Source organism: Pteropus medius, unplaced genomic scaffold (genome assembly GCF_902729225.1).
Source record: "Pteropus medius unplaced genomic scaffold, Ma_sr-lr_union100, whole genome shotgun sequence".
In the NCBI taxonomy this organism is placed as follows: Eukaryota; Metazoa; Chordata; class Mammalia; order Chiroptera; family Pteropodidae; genus Pteropus; species Pteropus medius.
In genome coordinates this window covers 29,379,945-29,395,386 of record NW_024344378.1, presented here as the reverse complement: position 1 = coordinate 29,395,386, position 15,442 = coordinate 29,379,945, and the positions used below count along the sequence as shown (strand labels likewise).

General features: G+C 32.2%; 1 protein-coding gene across 2 annotated transcripts in view; it reads left to right on the top strand.

Moving 5' to 3' along the window:
• PTEN (phosphatase and tensin homolog) overlaps positions 1–15,442 on the top strand; it is a 79,399-nt gene that overhangs the window by 46,353 nt on the left and 17,604 nt on the right. For both annotated transcript variants that reach the window (XM_039871794.1, XM_039871793.1), the window contains 2 exons: positions 4,025–4,068; positions 5,808–6,046. In XM_039871794.1, coding sequence (XP_039727728.1) covers positions 4,025–4,068; positions 5,808–6,046 — 283 coding nt within the window. The remainder of the gene's footprint in view (positions 1–4,024; positions 4,069–5,807; positions 6,047–15,442) is intronic.

The window sequence follows — 15,442 nt, the reverse complement described above, 5'->3', positions numbered from 1 at the left end:
AAGAACTGTCAAAAGCTGGAGTTCATTAAACAAATTACTTCAGGGTTACATTTTCAGGATTGGGCATTTAAAAAGAGTCCCAGAAGGAAAGTAGAAAGATACTAAGGACAAATTCTGCCGTTTTCAAAATTTTATGCAAGTTTAATGTTATATCCAGAGAAAGGGAAGGAAATTCTTTTCATTCCTGTATGCAGAGGCTTCCTGCTTACAGATTAGGATTTAGGCTTACTGTCAGTATTGTAGGTCACTTACATTATTATGGTTAAAGTTGGCATTGGGAAACTAGCCTGGGAACTTGCCTGCCTATTTGTTTTTTTTATTTCTAAACATTGAACTCCCAAGTTAATGGACTGACTCATTATTAGTTGAGAGTAACTTTTGGTGCATATATTTTAACTCCCCTTCTCTACTCCATTTAGTGGAATCATAGATTTTCAGAACTGGAAAGTACCTGAAAGAGAACATTTAGTCCAACCTTCTCATTTTACAGATGGAGAATCTGAGGCCTAGAGTAGTTAAGTGAGTTGAACAAGGTCACACAGGTACTTACTGTAGCAGACCGTCCACTCTTTATGCCAATATTCCCATTTTGGTTTTGTTTGTTCATTTGTTTTTTTAACCTCCCCAGATTTTACTTCAGAAGTTTATAGAACTACCAAGTTGTAGTATGTTTTGATTTCTGATGTCCGTTTTTAATCTTCACCTTCTTTCTACCCTTGTTTATATTTTTGGCTCTGGGTAAGTGAGTCTGAGAAGCAGCAGATGTTTATATTTTATTTCTTTTATTTTTAAGATATTAATTACATGCGCTATATATCTTTGCAAACATATAAATTGAAAGATCTTAAAATATTTGCATTAGACATACCTGTATTTAATAGTGTATTAAACTTGTCATGGCAGTTGTGACATACATTGATGAAGAAGAGTTTTTAATGTAGACTTTCCAATAATTGAATCTGTACCTGTTTATATCTCTATATATCAGGCATTCAGTAAGTTATTTGAAGAACAGACAAAATTAGCTTATGAGTATACTGATATTAGTAAATTACTCAGTTTGTTTTGTGCAAATGTATTTTATTTTTGTATGTTCCTCTGTATAATTTGTACTCTGGTGGGGATAAGAAGTGAAGTGGGGGGAGATAGTGAATAAAGGCATAATATAGTTCTTGCCTTTGAGGAACTTAAATGTTCACTAGATACTGTATTTTGTTGTATATTCTGTTTGACATATAACTCTCCATCATGTTGTGATCAAAATTTAGCTGTCGTTAATTTTTACCTATTAAGTGTTCTTTTGTGAGATAAGGATAAATTCATTGACAAAAGTAAAGAAGAAACTGCATGCCTAGCTAATTCCATGGCAAATTTCACTTCACTGGAAGCTTTTCCTATTAATCTTAACCTCTTTCTTCACTTTCTGTCTACTACATAAAACCTCTTTCAATGCTGCTTTCATTTCTCGTCTCATTATAAGCCGATATGAGATGATGATTTTAAAAAAATCCAAGTTCCATTTTACTTATAAAGTATAAATGGTTAAATCTGTTTAACACTTGTCTTAGTTGAATCCCCTCTGCTATTACTTCTGTATCTTCAGTTATGGTTTGTTGAGAGACTTAATAACATACTGCAAAAAATTTGTAAGAAACATCATGTGTACGTGCATGCAGTTATCAGAGAAAGTTTTAATTAAGAAGAGAATCTTTATTCTTACTCTACCAGCCAGCCCCTCCTCAGATCACTTTCATCACTACTGGTCCCAGGATATGTTCTCACACATTCCCTATCCATACCTGCAGAGATTTTCATAACTTTTTCGTGTTTTCCTTATCACTGTCAGTTCTATTGTGCCAAGTGTTGCTCTGATAGGAAGGCTGGCTTTGACTAAATTTTGTTATAGTTTTTGTTTTTAAAACTCTTTTTGGTTTTTTATTATAAGTGGCAGTATGAAGCAGTGCTAGAAAAGTTTTGACTTTTCTAGAGCTTGAGTCCTGGCTCTTCCATTTACATGTTGCATATTGTAGTTTGGGGCAGGTTTTTCAATGCTCTTCTGAATCTAAGCTTTTTCATATATTAAATGGAGATAATATTTATTATTATATGGTGGTGAGGATGAATCAGAAAACATGAAAATTCCTTTGTAGGGTGTGTACATCTAGTGGACATTTCATAGCTCACTATTTCTACTTACCTTCCATTTCTTCCTCTTAACAGTAGTATTTAAGAATCAGTTTATGAAAGTAGTCTTAAGCACTATTTGTCAAAGCAAACATTTTGAGTTCCTGAGAAAGCATGGGAATTTTAGAGAACTGAATCTGCATAAAACTCAAAATGTTTATTATTGTGTTGTCATGAGATCAGTTTCTTAGAATTGTTTCCTAGCCTATACCTACCCCCTTAGCTCCTAACCTCTGTCTTTACATGATTCCTTATAAAATATTTCATTATGGATTTTTCACTATTCACCATGTTGCTTCTTTATCTTGTACCAAAGAAAGTATATAATGTGATTATTTTCTTTACCAGTCTTCTTCTTTCTACATGTCATGTTTTTTTTTATATAAGTATGAAATTATTCAGCAAGGATGCATATATGTGCATATGTTATTACCGAATAAATTTCTTTCTAGCAAAACTCATACTACGTTATAATATGCTAAAATGGAAAAGCTTTGTTTTGAGCAATAATAAGAAAGTTGATTTGTTTCAGGTCTGACCAGTTAGAAATCAGTGAATTGCAGTTTGTTTATAATTAGTTTAATCATCATGTGGATTTGGCTGTAAAATCCTTTAATGTAGAGGAACTATACAGATGTTTTCAGGATTTCTAAACATAAATATAGGTTGATAATTATTTGAAACTTTTGGGGCCAGTCGTATTTCAGCATTCAGAATTTTTAAGTTTTCAGAAAGGGAACATGGAAGCATATACTTGTATTATAACACTCCAGTGGAGTTTGAAACGGTACCTAGAATGAAACATTTGATTCTTCACTCTAAGTGTATTTATTAAGGACTACATACAATCTCATGAATTCGAATCAGGTTCTGTTGCAATTGAGTTTGCCATAAATTTAAGAAAAAATGTTAGATGTTTCAAACTTTGGGGATTTTAGAATTATGGATTAAGGTGCAATGGACTTTTTATTTGTTTTAAAATGTTAAGTTTTTATTTTAAATAATTTTTTAAAAATCTGGTTTGGTTAGTGGTTAGAGTTACCAGGATGCTGCTGACCACAAATTGATATATGGGATCTCTTTCCAAGCCTATTTATGTTTATAAACATGGCCTCTTAATCATGAATAAGGCATTGCATGATAACAAACATGTCTTTATTCAAAACACAAATTTTAGCATGCTCTATGTAGTGCTAAGTCAACATTTTAATATTCTGTATTGATTTTATTTATTACTCTCATTAAGACGTTAATTAAAATTTGTAACCTGAGAGATTATTGAAAAGATGACCTTTAGCTTACCTAAAGAGGGAAAGGTCTGGTTTTAAAGTTTAGTAAGTGTTGTATCTGAGTAGATTAGCACCATTTAGTGTCTTTCTTTACTTTTCCTTTGCTCTTATAATTTCACTATTTTTAACATATTTTTAAAAATAATAGTGTAAGAAAACTGTATGCTCAACTATGAGGTAAAGATAATATTGAAAGTAGTTAGTTATTAAATTCTGTTAGCATGCAGAATTTCCATAAAGGAAATTTGAAGGTACAGGTGCTGCTGAATTTGCAGAGTTGTATATTAGTTGTATCACAGGTTGTGTAAGCAAATGTGTAAATTCTAATTGCATACACTTAACATAAGGCTTTGGTTTCCTTAATTGTAAAACGGGGATAATAAACAAAACTTACTTCATAGGATTCTTAGGATTAAAAGAAATAATTAATATCAAACATTTATCATAGTACATGGTGAATTTAAAAAGTTTTCAGAACATGTTTGTTACTATTACATTTTTTTCTCAATTGTAAAAGATAACTTTATATCACATTTAAACTTTTCTTTTAGATGTGCTGAAAGACATTATGATACTGCCAAATTTAACTGCAGAGGTAGGTATATAAAAATATTGTATTGTGTTATGTAACTTAAAACTAAGTCTTACTGTCATAGAAATAATGAATAATCTCGATTATTAAGTGTGATAAATATTTATCTTAAAGATGGTCTTAGAATATTTGAAAAATATAATTTTGCTGTTATGTTTTAGGAAGCAAGTTCCATAGAAACCTGCTAGTAATGTTAGGAAAACTAAATTGCAGAATAGACTCAGAATTAGGAGAAATTCCTAGATGAACAATAGTATAAGGAGGGGATTATATATCTACTTTTTAAGACATTTGATGCAATAGTAAGAGATTATAGGGAGAAAGCAGAAGGAGCATGACCTAAAAGGTGGAAAAGGGTATATATACAACAAATATGGATAAAGGGAGCCTGATAGGTGAGAACAGGGAACTGTTTTAAATGGGTTATTCTTCAGGCATAGTCAGTTCTATCTCAGAGCCCACAAAAGCTTTGATTTGTATTTGTGGAACCCCTTGAGCCACTGGAGAGTTGAGAAATTTGGCATATGCTGTTCATAGAAAGTTGGTGCCATCACCTACAGATTAATGTACTTGCCATTGGTCCTGCCTGAAAATCTAGAATGGACTTTCAAACAGATGGTTTGAGAATTCAGAAACACTAAGAATGAAAGTCAGTATAGATTTACTAAGAATGTTTCTTTTTTAGTGAATTTAGGCTACTGCTTATTAAGCAAACTGTGTTTTAGTCAAGGTTTATCCTGCTTTAAATAGGTGTTTAACACATTTTTCTAGATGTTTTTGTGTGCCACTGGAGATGAAGATAGTCTAAGTGAAAGCTGTCCTGCTGATGACTCCCTATATTAATAACCATTGTCTATCAGAAGAGCTCTCCTGTCACAGCAAAGGGCTTAATTGATTGTGTCCTATACCACATTATGAATGACTTGATTGAAAATATAAGACATATGTTTTATGTATTTAGATGACACGGGATAATTAGGTTGTCAGAATTTTTAGGACCTGAATAGAGTGGAACTAAGGCAGAGACCATTAAGATAAAATTTAATAGTGATATATTTAAAATCCTATTTCTGGACAAATATTAAAATCCTCAGCTCTGACTATAGGGAACAGAGAAGTTTTGGGTTCTTAATAACTTACGTGAAAAGATCTGAAACTTCATTTGATAAACTTTACTACAGTTGTATACTTTTTATAAGTAGTTTTTTCAGTTCTTTTGTAAATGCCTTTTAAAGTCATGTGTATGCAACAATAACATTTGCAAGAAATAACATACTTAACATTTTTGATATATGAAATGTTAAATGCAGTTTTTTTCCATTGTTGATTTATTAGTAATCTATACTTTCTTTTGAATATGTTTTATGGTGATGCAATATTACAAGTGTTATTACCCCTTTTATTAGAAAATTCCTTGAGAGTCCTGACAAGAGGCCTGTGACGTTTCCTTTTGAGTGCACCTCCTCCTCTAATATATTATAACCTGTGCTACCTCTCCATAGCAAAGTTTCTTCCTTCATAAAGTATGGGAAAAAAATATGTGGCCTTCATGTCTTAATGAGAGGCTATTTCTGTTCAAAAATTTGAAAATTCACAGACAATAATTTGATTTTTCTCTGGAGTTCAGTTTTTCTTTTAAATATCTGTTGAGCTTATATGCAGCATTTCTAAAGTTAACTTACTTTTAATAAACAATTCAGAAGTGATTTTCCTCTTATTCTGAAATTTTCTTTTTACCACAGTTGCACAGTATCCTTTTGAAGACCATAATCCACCACAGCTAGAACTTATCAAACCCTTTTGTGAAGATCTTGACCAATGGCTAAGTGAAGATGACAATCATGTTGCGGCAATTCACTGTAAAGCTGGAAAGGGACGAACTGGTGTAATGATTTGTGCATATTTGTTACATCGGGGCAAATTTTTAAAGGCACAAGAGGCCCTAGATTTCTATGGGGAAGTAAGGACCAGAGACAAAAAGGTAAGTTATATTTGATGTTTTCCTTTCCTCCTCCGACCTAGATCTAAGAATTTAATGGAAAACAGATTTTTAAAAAGAAAGTTGGTAACCCTTATTTCTTTCTTCTAAATATTAAAATCAGTTACTACCTTAACTTTCATATGAGCAAATGGCTGATTAATTTTTTCTGTTTGTGCTAACATTTTCATGTCATGCTAGCATCTTACCCATAACTATATTGCATATTTGGTCTTATAAAATACTTAGAAACATTTTAAAAAGCAATATATTTATCAGAAGTAAGCTTAATATTTCTGAAGCTTGAGAATAAAATGTCTTTGGATAATAACTTGGCTGGTAACCTAGTAAAGTAGCATCTTTACTTTTATAATACATAAAGATTATTCTTTGATATGAATATTAATATATGTAGTTAAGATTAGTTAAAATTTCTCTTATTCAGAAGACTAAAGACTATGTAGAAATTCAGTGACATTTTATTTGTATAGTACATTCAAAAGCAGAAATTGAACTCTTGGAAGAACTTTTACAGTAATTTTTAAGAGATTCATTTCTTTGGATGGTAAGTATGGCAAAACATGTTTACATTTCTTACAGAGATTTCATAATTTTTTCTGCCTCCAAGAAAGAAAAACCCAAACCATTCCAGAAAAATGGAAAAACTCATTTAAAGAACTCTGTTGAGGGAGGCGTCATAACTTATGTGAGAAATTTATTCTAGTTTTAATAATTTTTACAATCAGGAAGATTCTCTTCCACTTTAATCCGATTTTTTTAAATTCAACTTCAAAACAGAAACATAAGTGATCATATCCATCATTTCGAACTGGGTAGCCACATTGATTCCAATTTCCTTTACTCTTTCCTCGTTTCTTGTTTTGTCTTTGTGACTTTTTTAAATTATATCTAGGATGTCAAAGTACTTATTGGTAGTTTAAAAAATTGAATCTTATGTTAGTGAATGATTGTGGTGACTGTTGATTGCGATCAATTGCCTTACCGTTCTGTATACGGGGTGCACCCTGCGTTGATAGCACTGGTATGAGTTCCAGAGCAGAGAGGACCTGAGATACTTACTTTGGTTCATCCTTTCGTCATCTAGAGGGAAACAATTACTTTTGCTGATTAAAAATATAGAAAATGAATTGTTTAACACTTAAGTAAATAAAGGCAGTGAAGCACGGGAAAAGAGACTGAATGGGAAGAAAACTATCTAGAAGTGGTCAAATTAAAATACAGTTGCAGAAGCAGTGGTAGAAGTTTAAAACAGGGTTAATGAGTAGCAGACATTTTGTTGGTGAGAAAGAACTCAGGTAAAAAGAAAAAATAGAAAAATTGTGTAGTATGGAGCCAGATCACTAGATTTAAGCTAGAGGCTCTTAAACTATTTATGTTACATACTTTTAAAAAATATAATGAAGCTATACATATTTTCATAAAAATGCATTATGTACATGAACATAAAATTGTTCTTATAGTTTTTAATTGCATTGTAAACATTTTCAACAGAATGTAAAAAAATCTTCATAAGAATTGTCTTTTTTTTTTTCATGCAAAAGTCAGTGGTACTCCTTGAGAATGATGAATAAATTTAGATGGTACAAAGTAACCAAAATTAAGCTTTAGTTCTGCCCAGTGGTAAATTTTAATGAAAGGGCTACTATAATTTAGTTTTTAAATAATATGTTAAAACTATTCCATTTTCTTTGACTTAGCATTCTTGATATCATCTTTGATATGTAATCAATTTTTACTTTGTTTTTGGTGAAAACGAGTGCTGAAAATCCTCTCACAAAAGAATTAAGGAGCAAATGGAATCTGTAGATTCTTTTGCCAGATGAGAAAGTAGGCTTATGTCAAGAAATAAGAGTTCTCCGATAAGACTTTTTTAAGATAAATTCATGTTGCGTCTTTTTTTTTTTTTTTTTTTGCTTTAGCTAATGAGGTCATCTTTGGCATACGATCTTGACCAATGCTATGTTAAAAATGAAAGATTATGACTCATTTTAGTTTTTTTTTTTTTTTTTTAATTTTTATTATGGTGACATTGGTTAACAAAAAACATTTTAGTTTTAAGATTGAAGAGTTAAACTTTATAAATGAGTTCATAATATATCCAGTTAATGGCAGTTAAAATCCTGGCTGTAGAATTTGTCTTCTGAAGGCCAGTGCATTTGCATGGCAAAGAATATCATAGTTGCTCCCACTTCTTGATAGCACTCTTGAGAAGCCCCAATTGAAAGTCTTGGCTTTTGTGACTTAGACAGCATTCACATCAGTAGATTTTTCACGACAAATCCCTGTGCATAGGCTGTGATTTAGGGCTCATGAAGCAGTAGAATACTTTCATAATAGATAAGATTTCCCTTAGTATTGATAGTAAGTAGAATCTTGCACTGCAGTGCATGTTAATGAACAAAGCACTGAGTCTCAGTGACATGAACTTCTGTCTTTACCAAAGCAGGAAAACCTGATGTTTTTTCAGGCATTAAGATACACTATCTACAGAGTACTGAAATTTCTTCAGAAGTGTTTTGTTGTTGTTGTTGTTGGCAAAGAAATTTCACCATTTTTTAAATGTTAATGTCCCTTAAAGTTTCCAAAAAGGATTCTGCAATAGGAATTATTATTTGATTGTGTCACCGTGCATGTATTTGATGAAAACTAGTGGCTGGCTAAGCTGAGAAGTCATATGCAGAAGGAAAATGATATTTCCAATCCTCTGATGACCTGCTTCATAGTTGTAGAAAAAAATGTCAGTGGTTTTTTTTTTTCCAGAGTGGTTTCCTTCAGAATGGATAAAATTGATAGAGAAACTCCAACAGTTGTACTTTTCTCTTGTAAGCTACAAATGTGTTCAACCATTTCTAAGGTATTTGCCTTCACGGCATTGAACTGTGTGACTTGTTTGTTTGGCATTACAGCCAACAGCCTTGTAGAGTGCTATAATCAAGGATTTTGAGTTGGGAGCATATAAAGGTTTTGTAATGGTCTAGCCTTTTCTGACTAAGCTGTGCTCCCACATGTTCTCTGTTTTTCCCCCGTTCCCTCCCTCTTATATACACCCACTCACCCCTACACATAGGCATGTAAACCCTTTCTGATGTAGGTACTTCTTCAGAAGAGTTGATTAAATGTTTCTGATAATAAGAACTAACCATATAAGAAGCACTTGGGATGTTCCATCCTTTCATGTTCAGGAATAAAAGTAAAACCCAAGTATACCTAAACTTTATTATGCTTTAATATCTCTGTTTCTAGTGTAACTTAGACCCAAGAGGTCTGTGTAATCAAAAAGTGAGGACATATTTTAATTTGTTAGTTGGAGATATTTTAGTCATTACAATCTGGTAATTTTGTCAATTCTGTTTCTCTGTAGAGATGGGGAGAGATTTGATGAAATGGCAAGCCTTATGGGTTTGTGAAATAGGGGCCAGTGTGAAATGATAGGAAGAGAATAAATGTAAAGTTGTAGTGTCATGTGGCAAAATGTAGTAGTACTTACATCATCAGAACTGCTGTAGGCACAGCATGTTCTTTATCCTTGTATAGGTTGGACTCTCTCCAAGCGAAAGGTGATGTGCTAGAAAATGAAGTTTGTACGTAACTGTTAAGGATGTACTCAGTAAAATTGTTATGTTTAACTATTACATGGTATTAAGATTCAGAGTTAAGTAATTTAGCCAAAATTGACCACTTTGGGCATCTTGGAATCAAAATTAATCATTGAGATCTGCTGTGCTTAGCTTATGACTGATTAACATATCCAGACCATCTTTCAGATGAATTATTCAAGGGTCCACAGTATCCTAACGTGCTCCCACCTTTTATTCCTGTGTTTATTTAAAAAGGCAAAGAGAAATTTATGAACAGATGCTGTTGACGAAGCTATATTTTATTAAATCATGTCATTTGCACTTTTGGTTGAAAAACATTAAAAAGCTAGATACACAGTGGATAAAAGTCATGAGATTCTTTTTTTTTTTTCCCCCAGAAATGTTTCTTATTTTATAGATGATAAAACTGAGGCTGGGAAGGATGACGCGCTTTGATAAAATTATCCCGTTAATGACAGCATTCAGAGTAAAATTTGAGTCCCCAGACACATTGTTGTTCTTCTTTCTACACTATTAAGTCCACAAACCCCGGAACTGCAACAGAATTTTGAGACTGCTCAGAATTAATCTGCACAGGGTCAGTCTCTCCTGAAAGGTCATGTCATGCTGATTGAATTGGCCTATTTTGAAAAGTCTCCTCAGTTTATACCCTTCTTTACAGATGCTAGGGCACTTAATGACCCCTGATTTAAGTAGTTAAAAACATTCAAATATATTACATGTTTACTTAATGATTGGAGTACTAGAGAAATAATGTATTTTTAACCTTTAAAGATTGTAACTGAGCTCATCATAAGAAAACGTAGCTGAGCATGGTAGCGCTGTTATTATATAACTGGAATTTTCTGGTGAAGAGTCTTGTAATAAATATAATTGATTATCCAAAGTAGTTTTATTTTCGATACATCTGCTAATAGATTTACCCTCTTGCCAGTATTTCCTTTTAGGTTGAGTCTGTAGGTTTACATTTTTGTAATTATGACCCATTATAGGAGATACATAACATTTTATCAATTTTCAATTTGTGTGATTAATTTGATTAAAACTATTTTTATGTTATTTTGCTTGTATCCTTAATTTTAATTATAGAGAAACATTAAGCTGAAGAAAATTTTGTTCTGGTGACGTGTAGTAGCAGAATGTTTCTTCTTCTCTTTCTCTTCTTCCTCTCCCTCATCCCTTTCTCCCCCTCTCCCTTGTTTTGAAGAAAGAGGAGCCAGTTGTCATGTTTTGGTGAAGAATTTGTAGACTTTGCAGAGACTCTCCTCAAAAATAATCTAGTGCAGTCTTGACATTTCTTCAGCAGACTTGGTGCAAATTAGATTGCAGAGTAGTGGGTGCCAGCTTATCATAAAATGTGCCATTGTGTTAGTAATGCCCAAATAATAGTTCAGGTTTTGAATGTTTCATAGAAGTCAAAACTGGTACCTTCTATAAAGAAAAATGAAATGTTTTCTGAGTGTAAACTAACTTCTTGAGGGAAGGAAGACGCCTATCTTTTATTCGATAATTTATAAGAAGGCAACTATGTCACACTTCCTTTGCTATTTTATCCTTTTGCTTTATGAACTTGTAGCAAATTATTCCAAAACAAGCTGTCAATAGTTATTCCACCCTGCTACGCCCACATGAAAGCATGGTACAAGGTGTCAACTCCTAGGGTTGGTTCTCAGTTAGTCCTATGCCTCACACTATCTGCATTTGTACTTATGTTTCAGAATTATAATCCATAAGTCACAATATTTATTGTAAGATGTGAATAAAGAGTTAAAATGTCCTATGAGTGCTGGTAATTATGAATTTTGGTAATATTTCCAAATTTTCTGTATTTAAAGAGGCAAACTTTTATTGCATGATAAACTTACCCAAAATATCTGCTAATCCTCTCTCTTTCCCTTGCCTTTCCCCTTCCAGATAGTGGCAGGTAATGTAAGCATTAACTTTTATTTTCTTTGATTAAACTTTTAGGAAAAACATTTGAGCTTTTGATTTTTTTTCAAAGCAACTATTAGAGATAAAGTTCCTATATATTATGATCACTGTGAGTTTATTAGCTTATCTTTAATGAAGACTTAAATATTCTAGTAATAATAAATACTAACTTTATTTTATTCTAAGTGATCTCAAGAAAATGGAATTTTCTAGTTTCTCTGAAGAAGGAATTTTTGTCATATATGTAATCAGATTACTTTTTTCTAACCTATTTACTAAGTTTCCCCCATTTTAGTAACCTAATGAAATTTTCTCATCTTCTCTTTATTTAAAACAAAATAAGTTATAATTATCTTCTTTTCCAGCTTTAAAAAACTCAACATTTTATTTTTTCTGACTTTTAATTCTTGTAGACTAAATTGTGTTCCTCTAATACACAGTATGTAAGTCTTTGATCCAATCTGTATATTTACAAAATTGTAAGATTTTATACCTTGTATAAAGGTATAACCTTCTAACCTCAAATTTAGTATTCCATCTACTGTACTGTTTCTCTGCCCAAATTATTTTTCTCTATTGTTTTGATCCTCAAAGTAGAAATAGAAACTTAAAAAAGGAAAAAGAAAAAAAGCAGCTGTATTAGAACTTTCAGTTTTCAGCCACAGAAACCCAATGTAAAATAGCTTAAACAAAAGGAGATGTTTATTGGCTTATATACCCTAGAAAAGTTCTGACCTGGATCTATATGCTTAACAAATGTTAAGAATGTTTCTCAACTCTCTTCTTTCTGTCTTTATATACTTTATTTTCACATAGGAATAGCAAAGTATTCTCTCTGCTTTGGCAACTGCAATTGGAACAGAGCTATAGTTCATGCAAAAATTCCTAGATTAGGTTCTGATTTACGTGGATTAGGGCATGTACCCATCCCTCAACCAAACATTCTGGCCAGAGACTTGGAGTATATATCTGAAGCTGGAGAATAGCTCCCCCCACCAAACCACAGGGGGCCTGATAGCTTCCCAAAGGGGAAAAGAGGCTGTGTGGAGAGAACAATACTAGTTATCTGCTTCATATTATTCTCAGTGTGGTTCATGTACCACTATTTAATACATTGCTTTAATTAGTTTCAGAGAATTGAAGTGCTATAATACTCTAAACTTTGGAGATTCTTCTTAGATAGGAAAAATAAGAGCTCCAAGAGGTCTTATTTTAGATCACATAATTAGTAGATATGCTGTTAGTAAAACCCCAGGACACGGGAGTAAAAATTCTGGGGTCAGATTCACATTGAGGTTCAGATCCTGGTTTTGAACAGGATAATTATGGGACTGTTTTCTTATCCTTAAAATAGAGGTGACGGTGTCTATCTTGTAAAGTTATAGTAGTGTTAGGGATATATGTAAAATGGCGCGTAACAATATACAACTACTATTATTTGTTGTCATTGTAATAATAGCCACTCCTAAGAGCCATATTTCTTTCTTTCTTTGTTAATGATCGTGTTGAGATCATTCTGAAATGTGGGTCTCCAAGCTTTAAGCAAAAACTATTATGTAAAAACAATCTACATTATTTCTCAGTTGAGAAGGGTTGGTGAAAAGTTTACTGAAGTAGAAAATTACTTTTTTAACTAAGAAATCTAGATTGTGAATTTATCTTAGAGTAGGTGATCTGAGAGTATTGATGCACAGATTATGAACAGTACATTACATATCTTGTGTTGTGGTTGGTTTCTAGGTAGTATTCTGGTCCAGTAGTATTATGACTATTCTAGATTTGAAAGATGTATATAATCTATACTTTTAAGTCTTTGATTTTTAAGAGAATAATCAAATACAAGAGATTAAAAAAATAGGTTAAAAAATAAATAGTTCATTTAATATCATAAATAGTTCATTTAATATCAGGCATATGTAAATTTCAAATGCAGATGACAGGATATTAGTATCAGAGTACATTTACAGCCAAAGTGCATAAAACTGGATCAAGAAAGTAATTTTATATCAATATAAGTTACAGTCCACAGTGAAGATTTAGAAGTTAAGAACTCTGAGTTAAGCATAACATCAAAATACATTAAGCAAAAACTAGAATAAATGAAGAAAAAGTTAATAGAAAAGCAACTGTAATAGGAATCTTTAATATTCTTTAAGATCAAGAAGTTAAAAATTAAGATCTAAAAAATAGCTCATAAAATATTTTTTCATCATCCGTAAAACAGTTACCAAGATTAATAGCTCATTAATAGCTCATTAAAATCTCACCTCCAAGTGGAAATTTATAAAACCCATTTCTTGATTACAATTCAATAGAACAAGATTTTAAAAAAAAATGTAATCAAACTAAATCAACCATTTGAAAATTTAAAACCACTTAAATAATTTTGGGTCAATGAGGAAATACAAATTCATATTAGAGATTATTAAGATAATAACAGGAGAGAGGGATTAATAAAGATGAAAATATAAATGTGTAAATTAGTTAACCATAACAAGTAATAAATCTAAACACATATGAAAATGCCAATAAAATCAGTACATCTCTTTTAAAGCCAATCAAAGGAAAAGGTATAGAGACGGAAAACAAAAATTAGATGTTTAAATTTGAGAAAAGAGATATAACTATAGTGCAGGGGTGAAATTAAAAATATTCAAGCCTATGCTAATGAATTTCAAAATTTCAGCAGGAAATGGGCAGTTTTCAGTTGTTTTCATAAATGCTTGAAGATTAAATACAAAATATGAACAGACCATCCAAGAATGAAAATGAAAATGTGTAGGAGCCCTCAAATACCTGGTGTGAATTGCATTTCAGGTGGCTGCTATCAAACCTGGAAGCTTCAGATAATTATAATATCTAAATTGGTCAGATGTTAGAAAATATGTAAAACTTCCCAGATGACTCCTTCGATAGTCCTTCTACCTTAATCTGATAGAGATAGCATATTTAAAAAAACAGAAAGTACAATATGGTAGAAATCAAATACTTCAGTTTAGCCAAAAGTAAGAGTACACACAAAGGGGTTGTGAGAGGTAAGAGTGGAAGAAGAGGTTGGGCTGTGTTTTTATGTCGTGATGGAATTACCATGTTTAAAAAATTGTTCTTATTTGAGTAGACTCTGGGAAACCACTTAACATTTTGATTTAACTGATAATGTGATTGATCTCATACTTTTGTAAAATTAATCTGAGTGGTATAAATAATAGATTGGAGGATAGATCAAAGGCTGATAATCATTTGGCTGTTACAAAATTGCAGGGGGTAAGTGAACTAGAATGGCCACAGAAAACCCAAACTGGTATTTTGAGAGGTATTCCAGAGTCAAAATCTGGATTTTAACATCTGAATACATGTATAGAAATCAAATATGAATATTTTAAATAAGCTTAACCTCTGGTTCGCCTTCCATTTTGTGTGTACTGTGTGCGTGTGTGCACACGTGTGTGCACGCACACACCAGGTAGTTGTTGTGCTAACTGATACAGCAATCTCTGCCTCCACTCTGCCCAGACCCTTGCCATACTGCAGGGGTTCCCCTCACTTTTCTTTTCTATAGCTCTCTGTATGTCACTGCTATTCTCTCAGATTCTTTCATTCTAGCCAGGAGAAGACGGCCGAACAGTATAGCATTTGAGTGTAAACTCTGGAGTTGGAGTGCTAGGATGAAATCCAGTTTCATTACTTATATAAGATGTATGACCTCATCAGTATTACTAATGATACCCACTTTATGAATATTAAATTATATATTTATGAAAGCTCTTAGAACAGTGCAAAGAGCAGCGGTGGCAGTGATATTAGAAGAGGTTTCAGGCTCAGGTGCTGGAGAAAATAGTATTATTAA